The 17,004-nt window shown below is 34.7% G+C and overlaps 1 protein-coding gene across 3 annotated transcripts in view; it reads left to right on the top strand.

Annotated features, from left to right (window-relative positions):
* LOC149071222 (DNA-directed RNA polymerase I subunit RPA2-like) overlaps positions 1–17,004 on the top strand; it is a 52,726-nt gene that overhangs the window by 795 nt on the left and 34,927 nt on the right. For 2 of the 3 annotated variants that reach the window (XR_016194687.1, XM_089248150.1), the window contains exons 2-11: positions 1,251–1,332; positions 3,614–3,658; positions 4,341–4,394; positions 6,326–6,445; positions 6,732–6,797; positions 8,335–8,409; positions 11,852–11,956; positions 15,247–15,413; positions 16,010–16,150; positions 16,457–16,510. Coding sequence is in view for 2 of the 3 variants with exons in the window: in XM_089248150.1 (XP_089104276.1) it covers positions 1,258–1,332; positions 3,614–3,658; positions 4,341–4,394; positions 6,326–6,445; positions 6,732–6,797; positions 8,335–8,409; positions 11,852–11,956; positions 15,247–15,413; positions 16,010–16,150; positions 16,457–16,510 (902 nt within the window). In the remaining variant the exon portion in view is untranslated. The remainder of the gene's footprint in view (positions 1–1,250; positions 1,333–3,613; positions 3,659–4,340; positions 4,395–6,325; positions 6,446–6,731; positions 6,798–8,334; positions 8,410–11,851; positions 11,957–15,246; positions 15,414–16,009; positions 16,151–16,456; positions 16,511–17,004) is intronic. The other variant, XM_089248151.1, reaches the window with a different exon arrangement.

Below are 17,004 nucleotides of genomic sequence, written 5' to 3'. Positions count from 1 at the left end.
ATAAATCAGTTTTCATTGCCTGAAATATTTAAAAAAAAAGCAATTTTTGGCATAATTACCCACCAATGGTAACTTTTAGTCCTGGTCTTGATGAGAGGTTTTAAAAGTTTGGTTATGGAGATTTTAAAAACCTTGAGATCAGAACAAAAAATTAAACCAAAGGTGATTGATAAAGGAAGCAATTCTTATACAATCACCTTCATTCTAAGATACAGAACTGTTGTTTTCTTCAATGTACATATACTTAAATTCTGTATCACTCATACTTCTTTAAAAGTTGTGCAATTCAGCCATGTTGGTTTTTCTTGCTTTCAAACTTTAATAGTGTGGTCTACAAACTTCAATATTCCCATCTTCTTGACGGGAAGAAAGACAAGGACTGCTATTATAAATTACTAGAGAATGTTCTTATCGAAAATACTAATTGTTCTCAAGTTATTTATCGAGATTATTTATTATAATACATGTTATTACATATATTCTTGATAATATTCTCTGGAAAGATTTTGGTAACTGAAGAATGTTTTCATCGAATATTCGAGAATATTCTCTGGAAGGACTATTATTAATAACTTCAGAATAATTCTTATTATTTTCTATAAGAATATTCCCCTGTAATTTATAAAAGTAGTCCTTCCAGAGAATATTCTCAAGGATATTAGGCCTATATGTAACTATATTATAAATAACAAGAATATCCTTGAGAATTTTACATCTCTACGTTTCGGAAGAGCACCAATTTTCTTGATAATGGATTCAAATTAGAAGTCTATGATTGCCTGTGGCATTTTTACAGATCATAGCAGTGATCTGATCTTTTTGGAACTTAAAACCTGGGGCGGTTTTTTCTGCATATTTCTTTTAGACGATGACGAATAACAGAGACTGACTGTTAAACGAGTGGCAGTTAATAGAAGTTTTACTGTAATAATATTATATTAATATGTGAAATAACATTATTTTATTGGCCCCAAAGCAGAACGTTTTGCATTGTTCTGCAACAAGGCTGACTGAAAATGTTCTGCAGTAAAAATACCCATAATAGTGTTTTCTACACTTTTCTTAAAACTCTTCCAGATTGTTCTGCACAGCAGCAATGATTGCTCTGTGAAGTACTTCACAGTTTTCAGCATATTCTGCTTTAGGGGTTCATTGAATTGATTTATGTTATCTGAGCAACATTTTTTCAAATTATTTCATAATTTGAATTATTTTATTATTTGTGGAGATAAATTTTACTTTCATTACAGGGTTGCCATGTATGCAGTATCAGCTGCAAGTATAGATTCGTTCAATTATGCCATTGGTGAAGGATTGCAACATGTGGTTAAGGTAATCTATAATGATAAATTGTTTTTATTTTTCAATTTTTTTAAATTAAATTATTATTATTATTTTTATTATTTATTGTACATACACAGTTTTCAGATTTTAAGCTTATTTTACATAATGGGGGAAATTTTTATTGCCGTATATGTACTTTCTGATTTTCACAACTGTAATTGGTTCTTATGCAGATATTATATCACGTTTGGATGAATCAAAATGTAATTTATACTCCTGCTGAATTTCATAGGAGGCCAAACATTTCTTCCCCTTCAGAAAATGGTCAAAAACAGAGTATCTATCATAATTTTACGAACCAATTTTCAGATTTTTCCCAGCGAGTTTCTGAGCTTAATTTTATCACTAAAAATCATGCCCCCCCCTCATCAGGTTTGCCATTGCAAAAGTAATTGATACCCATATCATGTAGTATGGTTGTCAGAAGATGGTTTTCCAACTTTAAAATGTGAATGTGAGTCGGTTTTCAGTAAGCAGAAAAATCGATCAGAGTTTTTGTTGTCGATCATCATTGCGCCAAATCGCGACGAAATGTTTAATTTTTTTGGAAGAAAAAACAGGTATTCATCCAAATAAGGAATGTTAAACTGGCAAAGTCACCAAATAATCAGTATTAAATTGCTTTTGTTAGAAATTCCATAGAGGAATATGGATTAGGCGTATGTGTGGTTTAGCAGTAGTGTTAGATCACTGAATGTTGCCAAATAAGTCAAGGAAAAGTTACATAATTTTTAGATCAGCATTTGGCAAAAAAATAATTCAAGCACCATCCAAATTTCTTAGGAACCAAGCATGACTTTTGCTTAAGGAAAATTATCCTAAATTCTGTTTTTCGAAATTTCGATAGTACTTAATATCCTCTTTCCATGTTAAAATTGCACTGTCATGAAACCTCATGACCTCTTTAGACTAATTTAGCAACCATATATGGAAAATTCTTGGCACCAATACAGATTTTTTAATTGCCATGGTGACTGGCGTCTAGAATTTGTCATCCCCTGTGGTAGATACCCTGCATAATGATGCTTTCTTTGATTTATATGGGACATAGCACCTCCATGTTAGCATATATGCTAGCATAAGACAAAACGATGAACCTCTCCACTAATTGTACAAAGTACAAATGACACTGGATACCAAGCGAAGGTAGTTGGAAATAAAAGGTGCATTTCTCTGTGGGGAATCGAACCACTAACCTCACACTTTCTGGGCATGTGCTCTACCATTAAACTACAGAGGACAGACATTTTTTTTTCTTAAAAACACTGTGTGCCTTTAGGCTGAACAGGACTGCGCAATACACAGTCTGCTAACTCAGCAGCAGCTCATAATGAAATTAGCCTCCAGATGGCGACATAGGACGAAACGATGGACCTCTCTGCTAATTGTGCAAAGTACACATTGATGCCAAGTGAAGATAATTGGAAAGAAAGTCACATTCCTCTGTGGGGAATCGAACCACCAACCTCACACTTTCCGGGCGTGTGTTCTATCATTAAACCACAGGGGACAGACATTTTCTTCCCTAAGAGCACTGCGTTCCTTTGGGCTGAATGGGACTGCACATTGAAGTACAAATGGGACTAAATACCAAGCGAAGATAAGCCTTTGGACTGAGCGGGACCAGCCCAAAGGAACACAGTGTTCTTAGGAAAGAAAATGTCTGTCCTCTGTAGTTTAATGGTAGAACATGAGCCTGAAAAGTGCGAGATTGGTGGTTCGACTACCCAGAGGAATGTGACTTTTCTTTCCAATTATCTTCACTTGGTATCCATCCATTTGTACTTCGTACGCTAGCATAATTTTTTGAAATTCTGTGCTGGGCTTAGACATCAGTTTAGTTATGATACATTAGAAATTTTAGATGGGAATGCAAATTTTTCGATTGCCATGGGAACCTTATACCCTGGAATTTGTCAAACCTTTAATTGTATTATTTCACCAGTATTATACAAAAGTCCTCTGTTATCGCTTCCCAATAGCTAAGTTTGTAAGAGTTAGTTTTAAAGTAGCGTCTTCAACCCATGGTCTGCCAAATCAAAGGAAGCAATAACAGGATGAAGGTTTTTCGTTTATATTACCGTAACCCGTAACTTACGTTAATCTCGTTCTTTGTAGCGGAATGTAAAGAAAAGAGGGAATAAATTTTCTCTCTAAGGCATTCAAAAATTTGAACTGCTAAAAAATTTTATTGGCTACTGACTTTCTTAAATTTTGATGAAGTGAAATGCATGTTAAAAATTTTTATATTTCGTATTTCATTCTTTAGAACATTTCACCCAGCATAGGGAATGGCATTGAAGTTATCATCAGTGTGAGTAAATTTTACTTGTGTGTGTACGTCTTTTTTAAAATGTAATTAATAAGAACTGTGTAGTGTATACATTTATGAAGTGAAGTAATTGAGAAATGAAGTGATTGAGTGCTTGTCCAATAACTATTGCTTCTGTATGACACAAATATGAAATTTTGTTAATTTGTTTGGTAAATTTTATGAATATATAATGCTTATTACAATATCCCCTCGTTATATCCCCAGCTCTTTATAACGCACATCAGACATTTCGGGGCTTTTATAGAATCATTCTTAAATTTTTAACAGCAGTCCTAACAATGGATTCTTTAATAAAGGGATTGGATCAATATATTTTTGCTTAGTTATTTATTCTGTGGAGCTGTAGATTGTTTTTGAAATGTTTATGGAGAAACATGTTTGAAATTTTACTTTAATAATGTTTTTTTTACTTTAATAATGGCATTTTCATTATGATCTTCAGAGTAGTTTTTGATTTGCCTTGTAATGAAGGTAGGCCTATATAAATTCTTATCATGTGTTAATATACTTCAGGTTCCCACTGCTGATCACAATCATGCCGAAACATGATAAAATGTTTCATTTTGAGAGTAGATGAAAAATCAAATTTGCCAAATATTTATCCATTTACTTTATCTGCTTACTTCAAATTTCTCTCATTATGTTTTTCTCTTTCTATCAGAATGCCTTTGTTGAACCATTAATTTTATCAGAATTTCCCCTGTATCCTTCTGAGGTAAGCATACAATAAATTGATTCTTTTCTTCTGAGAATTTTTTTTATTTTATGAATGTATAATGCTTATTACAGTATCCCCTCGTTATATCCCCAGCTCTTTATAACGCACATCAGACATTTCGTGTCTTTTATAGAATCATTCTTAAATTTTTAACATCAGTCCTAACAATGGATTCTTAATAAAGGGATTGGATCAATATATTTTTGCTTAGTTATTTATTCTGTGGAGCTGTAGATTGTTTTTGAAATGTTTACGGAGAAACATGTAAAAACAAACATAAAAATTCACTTATACTTACATAAGACAAGATAAAAATACATAAAAAAAGACATGAACACATTCTCCCTATGAGATTCCAAGGAACATGGCGCCAATTTTTACGGTTATGTGATACCAGTTAGGAAGTGATTCCTAAATACATCAATTGTTTGATTTCTAAAAGCTATACCATGATTTAGACTAGAGATGCATAACCTTTAGCTTGGTAAGATGCTCTATCTGGTGCTCAAAGCAGAATGTACCAAAAGCTGTGACATGTATCACAGAATAATTAGTGCTTGTGCAGAACAATCTCAGGAAGAATTCTAAGAAAAAAAAACGAAAAAGGACACTTTTTATGTTTTTTCAACTATTATGGGAATTTTCAGTCAGCCAAGGGCTTTTTGCAGTAAAATACTTTCAAACATCGTGTACTAAAGGTATTCGGGGGGGGGGGGAGAAGTGAGTTGATATTACTACTTGATACTATCAGCCGCTGTGGTGGTCAAGTGGTCATATTGATGGATTCGCGTCGCGAAGTCCCGGGTTCAAACCCCACTGTTGCCATGAAGTACCATGCGCAACTGCTGAGACATTCCTCACCAGCTTGATAATAAAGAAATTATGGTGAAGCCTGATAGCATAGTCAAGCAAGCTGTTGCTGTGGTGTTGAGTGGTCATAGTGATGGACTTGCGTCGCGAGGTCCTGGGTTCAAACCCCACCGGCGTGTCACAGTGGTGGTTGGCTGAAGTTGGTTTTCTGTGGTTCCCAACTTCAAGGCGCGAATGCGAGCCGATCTCCCATTTATAAAGTCTCCCCACAGAGAGCAACAGACCTACAAACAGTACAAATGTAATTCAATCATAACACATCACTCACTTCACTTCTGAAATATAGATGGTAGCACTGAAAAATCAAACACTACATACACACTTAGACTGTTAGGTATACACAGTCACACTTCCGACACAACTCACTAGGAAGTAAATCGCCCATAGATGGTGACAGACCTGAGTTGTGCTCAGTTTGAAAGAAATATACCATCAGATGTGTGTCACACTATATAGCCCCATTCCCATGGGAAATATAGCAAGCGGCGTTTAAAACCTGCTTCAAGAATTTTCGTCAATGACTGCTCTCTATTTCTTTTCTTACAAAGGAAAAAAAGTCATCAAGCGGGTGCTGAAACTGCCAGTGCTACCGCAATATTTGCACATATGAACATAGCTTATAAGTACACCAGAATTCCAGCCCTTAGACTGAAAATGTTGTGAACCCCCTGATAAAGACACATTGGTGTATGCGGGGTTGGTTATAACCCCACCCCTTGTGTCAAGATTATAATGTTATTTTGCAGGAAAAAAACAACCCCCCTCTCCTTCAGAAGAAAAAATAAATTGAAACCCTCCCATCCCCCACCTGGAGAAAATCCTGTTTAGACCTATGTGAAGACAAAATGGATTGTAAGGATTTTTCATTTGATTGCCTGATTCATGTGTTACATGTTTTTTCCTTCTTAATCGAAAAAAAACATCCTTTCATAGTGGCTAATGATGACAGAAAATAATCTAAACTCATAATTTACACGTTCAACACGTGTAAATTATGAGTTTAGATTATCATGATATTTTTCATGTGAATTGCTACAAATTAAATTTATTATTTTCAGTGCCGTGTGAGAAAAGAGACATATTGTGGGAAATTAACAGTTCATCTGAAATGGCGCATCCCAAAAGAAAATATCGAAGCTTTATCTGCCAGAGTAGTTCCTGTTCCAATACTACTTAAAGTTTGTACAATCTCTGCTCAAGACACCTGAAATTTCTGTTTTATTACAACGTGTTTTATCATATTTAAATATTTTTAGTACTTTTTTAGAAGCATACATGTTTCACATCACATGGGGGGGGGGGTGTATTTTTCCATAAATAGCATTTGATTTTTTCAGTTATACCATTATCATTGTTGAATTTCAAATACAACCAACACTAGATCATATCTATTGCTTAGATCATTTATGTTTTTTATATGAAAAATGTATTGAAATAACCAGTGTTCTGTTTTGTTTTATGTAGTCCTCTGCTTGTTTGTTGAAGAATATGTCACCAAAACAGCTGATTTTGGCCAAAGAAGAGGAAAAGGTACTGGTATTTATAAATGAAGACAACCTTTTTCTAGCATTTACAGTCGGCCCTTGGTATTCACGGTTTTTGTATTCACAATTTCTTTCCCTGTTTTCTGAAAAACACTGTTACAGTGTTAATTTTTGGAACAAATTTAATTGGTTCAAATGTTGTTCCTTTCTTGAAGTCACAGAAAGTGCCTTGACATTAAAGACATGTTATCCGAAGTTCTTTGAATACTGGATAATGTCCTTGAACACCATGACATCAAAGTGGGCAAAATCACCCCCTAATGGGTGATAGAAGCTACGGGTATAACATAGGATCCTATAGGTTTACTTGAGTTGGGGGTAGGGGACAATGAGGGGGAAAAAATTCTGAAGAAAGGAACCATGAAACAAAAAGTTCGGGAGACTATAATCTAGCATTCAGCTGCTTGATTGGATATTATGTGAACATTTATGGCTTGCTATAAATATTATTCAATGAAGATTCTGCAGGCAATCAAAGAATATACAAATGCAGGAAACGTCTCAAAGAATGAATTTTACTGATGCCATCAGTGTCATTGCTAGAGCTGCAGAAGCTATACAGATGGAAACAGTCATCTTGTATTGAAAGAACTTTTGGCTACAACATGTGCCTGTGTGGACACATCTATTTCTACGGAGACAGTCATAAAGGTTATGAAAGACATTGTCACGTTAGCAAAGCAGATGGATGGAGAACAGTTCAATGATGTGCACATAGATGAAATTAATTAACATGAATTTAGGAATCAACAGAAGAAGTATTAATCAAACTGACTGATTTTGAAACCGAAGTGATACTATGACATAACATACTATGAAGATGATCAAAATTAAGAAATGGGAAGAAAAGTTCATAAGTTTAAACCAGCAGTGGATTGTTTCCATGTCATAGACCTATCTATGGGACATTTTTCACATGTAGAAAAATTGGTAGAGGAAGCCTTGTTACCATACTCTAACGAATTAACTGAAATTAAGAAGAAACGGCTAACAGATGTTATATTCTTTCAGAAAGCATCGCTAAGAATCACTGGATGTGTCCTTTCTACTTCTGTCACACAAATCAGATATAAATGAGGTGCCTAAGTTCATTTATTCATGGTTTTCCTTGCTATTATCATTTTTCATCCTTTATCATTCACTAAATTCTTCTTTAATGTGTTAGTATAAGGGAAAGGTTTCTATTTCTCCCATATTACAATAATCCCCCCTCCTCGACTTATGATACCCACAGTTGGGTGATTTCATAATTATTCCTGGAGTTAAAACACAAAATTTCAAATGCACAGTTTCTAATTCTTTGTAAAAATTTATGCATCAATACCTGAGCAATGTTAACTGTAACTTATTGAGCTATGTATCTGTGACTGCAGCTGAATTTTGGTTACTTTCACAGAAATTAATATGTGTGATGAGACAGTTTAAATCTTTTTTTGTACAGATAGAGCTTTTCATTGTATGTTCAAAGTGAGTTACAAATTTTTTGTTTGTATTCTATATTTATAATGATTGGTATTTAATAGGATCCAGGAGGATATTTCATCATTAGTGGCAGAGAAAGGATTTTCCAAACATATCATATTCAAAGGCAAAATTATGTGAGTTTTAATTTTGAGTGTGTATTTTTTAGCTGATTGTGTTGATACTTGCACCTTAAATTGTATGTGCATATTGTATGCATGCAATTAATTATTGCAGTTTTATTATTCAGACTTGTTACACTTCCACTGTAACTGCTTAAATTATAACACAATAAACAATATAATTTTTTCTCCACTCAAATTTTGGGTTCTTTTAACCCTTATAGTTGCACAACCCTCAGATATCTTGTCTAACTTGATCCGTTATATTTGGCAATCCCAAATTATCTCGGGTTCTTAAACCCCTCTATTTTTGGCATTGACAAGCCCAGATGCCATTGTAAAGTTTCCCTCTCCTGATATCATGTTTTCCTTGCCCCCCTATCCTATCAATCAAAAGCCAGTGGGCAGAGTCAGCTTTTGTTCAAACTCTGATAACTGAAAGGGAGAGAAAGAATGTTTTTCTTTCCCTGCAAAAGAGGTAGTATACAATTAAGTGGATAGTATAAATTTTTTGCAGGGAATTTTTCTCTAATAGGGTTGTTAATAAGTGGAATAGCTTACCCTGGAGTGTATAGTATAAGTTTTTTCATCTTCTTTGTTTTATTACATAAATACAAGGCTACAACAGGCAAAATGCCCAACGATGTGGCTGAGGAAAAGATGCCCATAACAAATATGGATGTCATATATTTCTAAAATATAGCAGCCCAATTAAAAATGCAATTACAAAAACTATAAACAATATATTATACATGATGAAATATATTATACAATGCCCATAAAGAATATTTATGGTTGTCTTATTCTAAGTATGTATAGCTTCTCGATTTACCCCAACATGTTTATAGTATTTCTTTTTAAACGTGTCAATTGTGTTACAATTTACTACCTCCGGGGGTAAGCTATTCCACTAATTAACAACCCTACTAGAGAAAAATTCCCTGCGACACCATAACCTAGAATTGTCCCGTACCAATCAATACTGGTGTCCCCCTTGTAAAAGCAGCTGATTGATAGTGTACTAATAATTCATGGTCCATTTTGTCCATCCTGTTGAAAATTTTGAACTCGTCTATCATGTCTCCCCTGACACCTGCGTTCAATTTTTTGACCACTGCTGAGCAATGTTCAGAAAACCTAAGCCGCTCGTCAAAGAGAATTCCAAATTCGTGACTCTAGTTGCATCCGTGATAGTGACACCATTCAATCATTTGATCATTTTTGTTGCACCATGGTCATTTTCTGCACACGAGGGCTAATTAGACCCGGGACCTACAATTTATTGCCGATTCCGAATGTCAGGCTTGTTTTTTTATATTTATTGAGAGGTTGGTGTGCTAACCCCTTGATGGGAGACTCCCTGCGGTAGCAATTTTTTGCTGTGGTCAAGTCACCGTTTTTGTTGTACCCTGTGTGAGGAAATTTTTCTGACAAGAATAAACCGGGTATTGAACTCGCGACACCTCTAAACATCCTTTGGTACTTTATGCAAGTATCATATCGACCTGGGCTATACCACGTCCAACACCATTCAACTCGTAAGAGAAATATCGGTTGTTAGAACCGAAATGAGTGACCATGCACTTGCCAATGCTAAACGTCTTACTCCATTCCATTATCCATGCTGCAATCTTGTTTAAGTTGGTCTGTGTGTGTGGAGCAACTCCCTATCGCTTTGATTCCTGACTACCCCCATTAGTTCACATCACCTGTGAATTTGCTAGCAATCTTATCGATACCCTGATCGAGTTTATCGATAAAAAGTGAAAAAAGTATGGGGCCAAGGACACTTCCTTGAGGAACTCCACTTGTGACGTCTGTACAACCAGAGAATTCCCCGTTCACCATAACTCATTGTGACCTATCTCTTAACCATGATTCTATCCAATTTAGCAAGTTGCCCCCAATCTCAATCTTGTGTACTCAAACTTTGTTACCCAAAGCCTTAGTCACGTGATTATAGAAGCAAAGGGGATTAGTTACACATAACTTCCCCTTCCTGAACACGTGCTGATTATCTGACTATTCTCCTCTAGCCACTTCACCAATTGCTTTTTGATAATAATTTCTAAAATTTTCGAGAGGGAGCTCGTCAAACTCACTGGACAATAATTGGGCATAGCTTCTCTACTACCTTTCTTAAATATAGGAACAGCATTAGCAAGTTTCCAATTCCTTGGGACGATACCCTCAGCAACACTTCTCCTGTATATCAGTGCGACTGGCCCCAATAATTCATTAGCACATTCTCTGAAGACCCTGGGATAGATGTCATCTGGTCCTGATGTCTCTTGCACAACTATTGCATGGCAGGCAGCCTAGAAATCTGCTCTCCCTCTTATTTCCTCCAAAGGATAAGAACATTGCACTTCCACAAGACAGTACTACCCGCAAGTTCAGTATCAATAGCAGAGTTTTCTGTAAGAACTATTCGAATGGTTCTAAGTGGATTAATGACAAAGTCCTCAAACATCTTATCAAAATGATGTATTTGGTTCAGACAAATCGTGGGAAATGGAAACGTCATCAGAATCAAATGAGAAAAGATCATGCTTCAGATAAACGTCCTGCAATGCCATCTGAGTACTGTATGGACTTTCAGTTATTGCTGCCTCCTTCTACTAAAGATTCAAGGTGTCCAGTGACTACTCTCGAATCTGCTGATGGTGGTTTTGTGATTACTACCAATATTTCAGTTGGGCATCCTGAATGCTCTGCACCGGTTTCGAGTCAACCCTCTTCTGTTCTTTGTAGGTCGACTCGTAAGAGAACACTGGTCAAGAGATTTATTTCATCGTGAGGGGAGGAATGCTGTAAAACTACAACAACTATGAACTAAAAAACCGTGGTCAATGCTGTCCGTCTGTTGATGTTTACCTTTTGACTTCCTGGGCCATGATGTTTTGCTGCTGTGAAGATGACCTCATTTAATTCATTTTACATAATACTTTTTGTTACCAATAAAGTATGTTATTTTTCTACAATGTGCCTGATCAATGTAATTCAGCCTAAGGCTCCAGCGCTTCGTAAAAATACAACGGGGGGACCATCTATCAGCTCACACAATCATAGTGTGGATCAGAAAATGTAAAAAAAATACCTGAAGGATTAAGAAACAGTTTTTCTTTAACCTTTTGATGTTTACAACCTTCTAATATAACATCCACTTTCCACGGAATGATGGGGGATCATTAACAAGCCTTGACTGTATTTCTCTCTTCAGGAGTTTCGATCAAGAAAATTATGAAGCAGATTTTGTTAGGAACCCTGCTAGAGCATCACATTTTTTACTTTTTTTTATTGTAGTTTTTTTTTCTTTTCTTTGAAATTTACAATATCTGGAATTTTAAAAATTCCAGTTTAGAGCTTATGTATGATAATTGATAAGAATCTGACAATATATTTACTTGGTGCTATTATTTATGTGTGCAGTATATTTATACATTTATTCTTTCAGCCCCTTGCAATTGTTCGCCAATCTTGGAAAAAGACTATATCCGGAGAAAAATTCTCAGTATTTGGTGTCAAAATAAGATCTGTAAGAAATGATGGTCATCAGTCAGTATGTATCTAAATCATTGCTTCTGCATTGAAGACAAAAATGGCAAGAATAAAGTTTGCAATCTTTGTTTTCTGGTTAACCTCTAAACACGTTTGATCTAAACGAGTTTTACCTGTGAGACATATAATGAAACTCCTGTATAACAATATTCAAGGAAAAAGAAATTTATTTCTATAAATAATTATCATTAAAGCTGTAATATATTAACTGTGAAAAGAGTGCATAGGGACCAGAGTCCCAATACAGTCAGATTCCATTATAACATATAACGGAAACTTTTCCAATACTTCAAATCAGTTTTCATAGGAACAATGTATTGCACCATTCCAGTATTACGAAATGAAAAACCCGTTGTAACAAACTCGAAAACAAGTGTCCGAAAATCATCAAAAGAGTGAATATAGTTCTGTTCGGCAACTTTTTCCCCTTATAAGGAAAAAAGAAATATTTGCACCATCTTCTTTAGAATATATTTTGTGTCATCCCAATTTCCCATAACTCTTTCCATTTTTTCCCTATTGCTATTCCCCCTCCTGATGTAAATGGTGCTTGTCCACTGTTGGGAAAAAACTGAATTGTTCTCCTATAGCTTGTGTGGGGTTGCGAGAAGAAATTTTAATGAATACAGTGCGTGAGAAGGAAATCAAATCAGTGCTAATGTTTGATATTTTTTGTTTCGAAATGAGTGTTCCTCAAAAAAAAAATTTCAATTGAAGAAAAACTTGTCATAATTTCTAAAGTCGATACTGGTGTAAGGAAAAACAATGTGGCATCGAAATATGGCATATCTCCATCTAATCTTTCAATGTTTCTGAGAAATCTGACAAAATTGGAATTGAAAATTCAAACAGCAGTTATAGGATCCAATAGGAATAAGATCAGACTTTCGAATTTCTAAGATGTGTATGCATCTGCTTTTATCTGGTTCTAAGACATCGTTCCCGAAATGTGCCAATAACTGGTCCTCTAATATGAGAAAACGTTTTGAATTCGCACATGCTTTTGGATGCAAAAACTTTCAAGCAAGTGTCGGCTGGGGGCAGAATCACTTCAAAGAACTGTATGGTGTGGTAGCAAAGCAAATTCAGTTGACATGAAAAATTTGAATGAATGGAAAGCTGGTAAAATAGCAAAAGTGATAAAGTCATGCGATCCTTTCGATGTATTCAACATAGACGAAGCTGGAATCGTTTTCCAACTGTTACCTAACAAAGCGTTAACATTTAAAAAAGACAAGTGCATTGGTGGCAAAAATTCCAAGCAACACTTGACTGCTTTGTTTTGCTACAACATGAACGGAACCAAAAAAATAAAAATTTTAGTGATTGTCAAATCTGCAAATCCATGGTGCCTCAAGAACATGAAATCACTGCCTTGTGATTACAAATCAAGTCAAAGGGCGTGGATGATTACTAGAATTGTTAATGAGTGTCTAGTTAAGTTTGATGGAGAAATTAAATGAAAAAATAGAAAGATCCCACTCCTTATTGACAACTGCACGGCACACAATGAATCTCCAAAGTTTGAGAGCATTAGCATCGAATACATGCCTCCTAACTGCATGTCGGTTTTGCAACCACTTGACTAATGCATAATTGAGGCCTTTTACTGAGGCCATATTAATGCATAAAAGGAAAGTACCATGCGCAACTGCTGAGATATTCCTCACCAGCTTGATAATAAAGAAATTATGGTGAAGCCTGATAGCATAGTCAAGCAAGCTGTTGCTGTGGTGTTGAGTGGTCATAGTGATGGACTTGCGTCGCGAGGTCCTGGGTTCAAACCCCACCGGCGTCACAGTTGTGGTTGGCTGAAGTTGGTTTTCTGTGGTTCCCAACTTCAAGGAGCGAATGCGAGCCGATCTCCCATTTATAAAGTCTCCCACAGAGAGCAACAGACCTACAAACAGTACAAATGTAATTCAATCATAAAACATCACTCACTTCACTTCTGAAATATAGATGGCAGCACTGAAAAATCAAACGCAACACTACATACACACTCAGACTGTTAGTACACACACAGTTACACTTCCGGCACAACTCACTAGGTAGTGAATCACTCATAGATGGTGATAGACCTGAGTTGTGCTCAGTTTAAAAGAAAGAAAGTCAAGCGAGCTATGGATTTGATAGCTGGAGTCTGGAAAGATATCACTCAAAAAGTTATTTGTAATGGGTGGAAGAAAGTAAATTTAATAGCAGCAGAGTTCTGTGAAACACTGAATAATGCTGATGAAAGTGCACCCACCAATTTGTGGGAACACATCGCAAAAGAAACATCTGTTCTGAATGGAGTGACGTTGGGTGATTTTTTCCCCCCTACGATGATGTCTTCACTTCGAAACCATTAACGGACAATGATACCATTCGTATGAAACAAGAAAACGTAGAACATTTCATTGCAGACAGCAGTGAGGAAGAAGAGCTTTCACAAGAATATGTGTTTCAGTACCTACAGCATCTGAAGCCGTAGTTAGTTTGGAAACTCTAAAACAATATTTATCAGCTCGAGAGAACCTTCCAGACTATTTGTTTGAGCACACTTATACTTTAGAGCAGCGGTTCTCAACCTTTTCTGACTCGCTGAGCTCTTTTCAGTGAATAATTTCTATGGCGGAGCCCTGTTTAACTTGAGAAGCCCTTTTTAGTATATTATTTATACGGCGGTACCCTTTTATGCCTTTTTTTTTTTTTGGTTTTTTTTTATCGAATTTATTGATTTATTTTATTATTCTTGAGTGGCCGCGGAGCCCCTGTGAAGTGCACATGGAGCCCTGATGGCTCCTAGAACATCGGTTGAGAACCGCTGCTTTAGAGGAATTTGTTTTTTCCTCGGCTTTTGCAATACTTGTGCAAAAGAAAATTATGGATTATTTGCTTCTAACATGTTAAGTGAGTAAAACTTATGGAAAAAACTTAGATGCCTAATTGGTTTAATGTGTTTTGAGTTATTTTTAAAATTCAACTTTCTTTTTATTATCTAGAACACAAATAAGTAATTTTTTTCCTTACAATGAAATTCTGATATAAAAATCTTTTTAGTGCATGTTGAAAACGGAAACATTCCATTGTAACGAAATTTCATTACAGTAAAGTGATTTCTTTGGTCTCTTGGAATTCATTATAACAGGATTCGACTGTATATGGTCCCCATTGGAATTATATATTTTATATATGGGATTATCGTTATAGATGATATCATTATATGGTATATTCAATTTAATATCATCTGCCAAATGTCTGAATTCTTTCAGAAATGTAATATCATTGAATTTTTTTTCCTTTTAGCCTTTGACATTACGTTACCTTGAAGACAATACAGTTAAAGTCATGTTTCGCTTCAATGGGATGTATTACTTTGTTTCTTTCTTGCTGCTGTGTAAAGTCCTTATAGATGATACTGACCTGAACTTGTATAGAAAAATTGCTGACAAATTAGATCCGCTTTCGAAAAGGTAAGAAAAATTAATGTTTCACATTCTTAATTAGTTCAGGAAAACAGTTATACTACTAATAATAATGTGCAACAAACATTTGTATTTGCTTCTTTGAGCCATAAGACTCTATGTGGTCATGCTGTGCAAATATATATTAAAGTGAGCTAAGAATATTCAGTTTCTCTTGTCAAATGGATTTCAGCATTCAGTTGGCAAAGACAATGTAAAAAAATAGTTTTCTTTAATTATCTGTTCTGTATCACTCTCTTAGCAGACCTGGTTTTTAGGCATTGCAACCATCCACAGGGGTCCAAAATTGCATTTTTCGAAAAAGGTATTGTTCATAGGGGTATTGAAAATATTTGATTGGTGGAGGATGGTAATATTAAGACCACCTCTGCTCATGGGTATCGCTGTGAAAATTGTTCACTCATTTGCGATTAAACATTAGATATTAATTTTTTTCAGAATAATAAATACATGATGGTGATGATAGAAATTTAGAAAAAGAAATCTGTGTTATTTTTAAAATTTTTAACTGTTAATTATCTCGGACCTTAATTGCATACATTTGTTATTTTATAATTATTGCAAGTTTTTTTGTGCTTATATAGTTGTGTGTACAATATGCTTCAATCTTTGCAAGATGGAAACATTTATACTCAATCCCAAGCAAGAGCCTACTTTGGAAAGACATTCAAAGCTCTCGTTGATTCAGAGAGAGATTCATTTCGTGTTACAGCTGTTATCTTAAGGTGGTTTTTTATTTTCATTTTTTGTGTACTGTAAAAAAGTAAATATCGTGATTTAATTTTCTGTTATCATTTCTCTTTTGCGTTTTGTCACATGGCATACAAAGAAAAAAACATTTATAAAAATTGAAAGAAAAAATCACTTTGAATGGTTGTAAAGGCAAGTTGGGTTTTTTAATCAGAATCACTTTTTCAGTCTTTTCGAAATGGATATTTCTTGCTGTTTTTATTCACAATTATTATTTTTTTAATTCATGGATGTAAATAAAAGATTTATATTAAAGATTAATATTAACTTTCTTATTCCAGGGACAGTGTTCTGATAAACTTGGTAAATGATAAGGACAAATTCAACATGCTGAGGTTGAGTACAATTAATTATAGACATATATTTGTTGAATGTGTGACATTTTTCTATATTCAAATAGATCATTTTTCTATATTTCACTATTTATGTCCATTGTGTTTTTGGTGCTCATCTTCCTTTCCCAATGACTAAAATAACAATAATATTCCCTTGTGTATTATATTAATTTTATTTTCATTATTTTGTAATATCCACATCATAGTAATGATAGTAATATATCCCTTGATACAGTATTTGTTTCCATGGTATTGTTGCATAATAGTAAATTGTAAATAATAATTTGTTTAAATGAGAACAAATCATTATTTTCATTTGATTTGAAAGTAAATAATTATTTTCAGTTAATTTGAAAGTAAATTGATTGTTTTCATTTTTCATATCAAATTCCAACACCCATGTAGCAGCATGATGTGATATTTGATTCAATATTTTTTTCTCATTTAAATATCAGTTGGAAAAAATTCACTTTGTAATACAATTTTATTGAGAC

The sequence above is a fragment of the Pholcus phalangioides genome, unplaced genomic scaffold (assembly GCF_987345545.1).
Source record: "Pholcus phalangioides strain wild (caught in Gottingen) unplaced genomic scaffold, Ppha-v1.0 ptg000019l_1, whole genome shotgun sequence".
Classification (NCBI taxonomy): domain Eukaryota; kingdom Metazoa; phylum Arthropoda; class Arachnida; order Araneae; family Pholcidae; genus Pholcus; species Pholcus phalangioides.
Note: the sequence above shows the minus strand (reverse complement) of the source record. Positions and strands in the feature narration are given on the sequence as shown.